Source organism: Dendrobium catenatum, unplaced genomic scaffold (assembly GCF_001605985.2).
Source record: "Dendrobium catenatum unplaced genomic scaffold, ASM160598v2 fragScaff_scaffold_1056, whole genome shotgun sequence".
In the NCBI taxonomy this organism is placed as follows: Eukaryota; Viridiplantae; Streptophyta; class Magnoliopsida; order Asparagales; family Orchidaceae; genus Dendrobium; species Dendrobium catenatum.
The window spans coordinates 2,341,850-2,346,480 of record NW_021319518.1 but is presented as its reverse complement, the minus strand read 5'-3'; the positions used below and the strand labels follow the sequence as shown (position 1 = coordinate 2,346,480).

Sequence of the window (4,631 nt, the reverse complement as noted above, 5' to 3'; positions counted from 1 at the left end):
TTTTAATAAAGATAAAGACAAATGTTCTTCTTTTAGGCATATTTGTATATAGGTCTTGGTGATTCGATCTATTTTTGTATGAGCTGGCAAACGAGCTGATGAATCAGATCACGACTTATTCAAACTTGACTTATTAACTCATCAAATTTGACTCATGAGCCATTAATTTAATGCAGCTCGAGTCGACTCAGGGATAAGCTTGACCAAATTACACCCCTATGAACCACCCTGCCAATGCAAAGAGCCCAACATAACAAATATGCATTGGCTTGACTTAAAATTTATCGACTTCGATCAATTAGAATTTACGCAAGTGTCACACAAGTATCAATAAAAATTTTCTTAAGCATTGGCGGGGCTTTACTAGCGGTTAAAACTAGGGTAAATTGCATTGTTTAAAACCAGTACAAATTCTAGCGGTTAAAATCGATTCAAAATAAGGATTTTGATAGTGGTTTTAAAAAAACTCTTAACATCTGCGGCGAAAAATCTTATTTTTTATAGTGTATGCAGATATCTACATAAAGTTCAAATAATTAGATTTTTTTAGGAAGTATAGCATCACAAAAAGGAAAAAAAAGGCACTTTCTTATAATTTCTGCTTCATATTAAAATTCAGAAGATCTGAAGCATAATCTGCTCCCATACAGAAAGAAAACAAATACACTTCCATATAGTTTATTCAAGAAATTCAGATACATAAATCAATATATATATATATATATATCACTAATATAATTAATAATTAAAATTTATTATCACGAAAACATTAATAATTTTATATTTTTCCAACAAAAATATAATTTAAATTTTGATAATTAATATGAATTCTTATATTTAGATTTTTATTCACATACAATTAATACATGTGCAATAAAACAAAGTATCTTAAATCTCATCTACAATTGGTTTATTTTTTTATTTTTTATATATTTTAGGTTACTATATTGCATCAGAATTCTTTCCATCTTTATGACATACTATATTTTTTTTGAATTGCATTAAGTGCCTTAACAATTTCTATTTATAATTATCCCTTTCCAACATAAAAAGGCACTTTTTTTTAGTAAAATTTCGATTCACAAGATTGAGTAGGGAAAGGGACCCATACAACATCTACAAAAAAGAAAGAAGAAATGTACCAGAAATAATGTTGGGATTTTAAGTCGACAAATTTGGAATACAAAAAAAAAACCCACACAGCACTAAGAAATTCACTAAGAAATTTGTTTGAATTTGTACATATTTCTTTCTTTCTTGCTCTCTACTTGAGATGTCACAGCGGTAGCCTAGGCGGGATGGTGCCACTATAATAGTAGCAGCAGGGGCAAGATGGTGGCAGCCTGGCTGTGGCAATACTACAATGTAGTGATAAGAGAGTAATGCGAGTGACATGGTGATATAGTGAGTGAGACACAACGATACACTGACAGAGTGATGAGATAGGTGACTTGGGATTATAAACTGGTCAATCTCTTTGTTTCAAGTTTAAAAAAAAATAAATTAAAAAAAAGGTTTGTTTCAAGTTTTCATGAAAACCTGAACCTAACCAAATTTTACATATGGTTTGGAGTTACGAACCCAAATCTAAATCATATAACAAGAGTTAACCCATACAAAAAAAAAATTTGGGTATGGTTTGGGTCGGGTTTCGGGTTGTATTACATTTTGATACCCCTGAAAGTGCAGCCCCACTTGCAACAGTACTGTACCAGGTTTAGTGTGCCTCGAGACTCCAATTTATCTCTATAGTATGACTAACATTGTATGGCATCAAAATCTAGAGAACTGCAATGCTCCTCTCTCTGTCCATCTCAAACTTGTCAATCTAGCATTGCAGTGCTATACAGGAATGGAGAAACATTTGGTACAAAATATTATAACCCAAGCACATAGAGAACCCGTGCAACCCCCCAACAAGCTCAACTAACATAATTGAGGTCCCATATAGTAATACAACTTGATTTATCATCACAATCAAATCCTAAACATAGATAAAAATTTATTCAATCTGTTAGTAACATTTTTTATTTTTAAAAATAAATTAGCCATCTTGTAAAAATCTAACTATTCTATATAAAATCCTCTAGTTAATTGATAATTATGCTATGGCCTAAGATAAATTTTCACTCAGAATACTATCAAAAAAATTTTGTGTTCCTTTTTTTTCTTAAAAAAAATAACAAGTTAGGTCAAGGGAAAGCTGGAAGCATATTCTAACTTTTCAACACTCATTATTAGTTGTTATGTTTTTACTTGAGAAAATATAGGGCCAAAAATGACGGCCGACACCTTTCAAACAATTTGGATCTATAGGCATGAAAAAAAATTATAACTTCATATATAATATAAGCTTGAGAAAAAATCAGCATGGTAATATAAGAACAAGCCCAAGCAATAGACATTTGTTTCCTTCTTCATAGGCAAAAACTGTTATTGATCAATTCTCCAACCACCTAATCTTCCCTTAAAACATTACTTATCTTCTAAATAAAATATCTAATAACCCAAATATGTGTAATAATCCATCGCCTATAAAACCCCACCTCCACTTGGTTTACTCGTCCAAGTTATCCTAAGTAGAGCTTCAAAGTTCTATTCTCATGGAGACTTCTTCTTCTTTACTCTCATATTTTATTCTTCTCAATATGTTCTTCATATGTATTCTAATAGAGAAGAGATTTTTAGTATCAGCACGAGAGCTTGTTGGAGAACACCATGTCATTGATATTAAGTCACTGTTGCCGAGCAGCTCCTGCAGCTTTTCGAATAAAAGTTTGTGAGCGATTTCAATAATTTTTTAATACCCTAGTAGAGACTATTTTTTTATTTTAATTCATGTAAAAATTAAGCTCATTTGTTATTTATCACAAGCATAAGCTCATTTAATAGACATCACAAGCTCAAATATGATGCAATAGAAACAAATAACTCAAAACTTTCATTAATTAGTTTTTCAAATTGTGACAGGCACGAGTCCTTCCAAGCTCAATGTGGTCCACCAGCATGGCCCGTGCTCATCCTTGAAACACCAATACAAGCCTTCATATGTCGATCTCTTCCGTCAGGATCAAGCCCGTGTTGAATACATCCAACGCCAGGCTGCCAACACCACCGTTCGCCTAAACCTTGTTGGAGGCTCCCTTTCTGCAGAACTTCCGACAAACATTGATTATTCTCTTGGTGTTTTCAACTATATCGTCAATATTGGCCTAGGCACCCCTACCAAGTTCTTCACACTTATGATCGACACTGGTAGTGATCTCACTTGGACCCAATGTATCCCCTGCATTAACTGTTATAACCAAAAAGACCCATTTTATGACCCGACCCAATCCTCCACCTTCACCACCATCAAATGCTTCTCTAACTATTGTACCCAGCTCCCTCGATTTGGCTGCACACCTACCTTGACCTGTATCTACGAGCAAAAATATGTTAGTCGTGCAATTACTAAAGGTTCCCTCATTAAAGACACCTTAAAATTCTCCGATGATAATATTCAAAACATCCCCTTTGGTTGTGGACATAACAACACTGGATATTTTGGACATGTAGATGGGTTATTAGGCCTTGGCCGAGGTGCCCTTTCAATTATTTCCCTAACTGCTCAATTGTATAATAATATATTCTCATATTGTTTACCATCAGGGCCCAATAATGTTGGATATCTCGAACTAGGTAGCCCAGCTCTTGGTGTGAAGTATACACCGATGCTAACCAACCCAAAAATGCCCTCCTTCTACTTCATCAATCTCACTGCCATTTCTGTTGGGGGAGAAAGGCTCGCCATTTCACCTACTATATTTAGCGGCCCTGGAACTTTGTTAGACTCTGGCACACCATTTACCCACTTACCACCAACTGCCTACTCTGCCCTACGCAGCGTTTTCCGAGAAAAAATGATCAATTACCCAATGGCACCACCACTATCTCAACTTGACACATGCTATGACTTCACTAACTTCGAGCAAGTGGTGTTACCAGAGATTTTGATGATCTATGATGGCGAAGTGACAGCTAACTTAGATTTCTCAGGGATACTTTTGGTGGCCAAAAAGTCTCAAGCATGCTTATCATTCATTGCAAATAAGGATGATAGTAATCTTGTGGTTATTGGTAATATGCAACAACGCAGGTTCAATGTAGTCTATGATGTAGGGAACTTACAAATTGGCTTTGGGCCTAATGGTTGTAGCTAGTAATGGATCGATCGAGTTGATTGAGTTAAATGCAATTTATTTATGCAGCTAGAATGAATGGGTTTCATCATATTAGCTATAAAATCAGGGCGTGCGGGATATAAATGTGGTCTTGAAAAAAGTTTGATTGTATCAAAATTTTATGAAATAATTAAATAGCAAATAAAGGCAACTTTATCTATATGTTTACTTTATTTTACAAATTTATAGTGATAGATTTGTTATATGTTGAAATGATCAATTCTTATGTATTAATCATTTCTTATAGAGTAATGTGTCATTTGGATAAAATGATTTGTTTATTGAGATACTTTCATTTCTTAATTTTCCCTGATCATTGTTACTTGACAACTGTGGAACTACCGAACAATCTTTCGACTCATTCCTCTATTAATTGTGTAAGCACACACCTATAAAGTAATAAAAGGA

General features: G+C 34.0%; 1 protein-coding gene across 1 annotated transcript in view; it reads left to right on the top strand.

Moving 5' to 3' along the window:
* The window catches only part of LOC110101819 (aspartyl protease family protein At5g10770-like), a 63,327-nt gene that overhangs the window by 7,530 nt on the left and 51,166 nt on the right, over positions 1 to 4,631 (top strand). Inside the window, exon 2 of the mRNA XM_020829883.1 lies at positions 2,971 to 4,201. Within this exon, the coding sequence (XP_020685542.1) occupies positions 2,971 to 4,201 (1,231 nt within the window). The remainder of the gene's footprint in view (positions 1 to 2,970; positions 4,202 to 4,631) is intronic.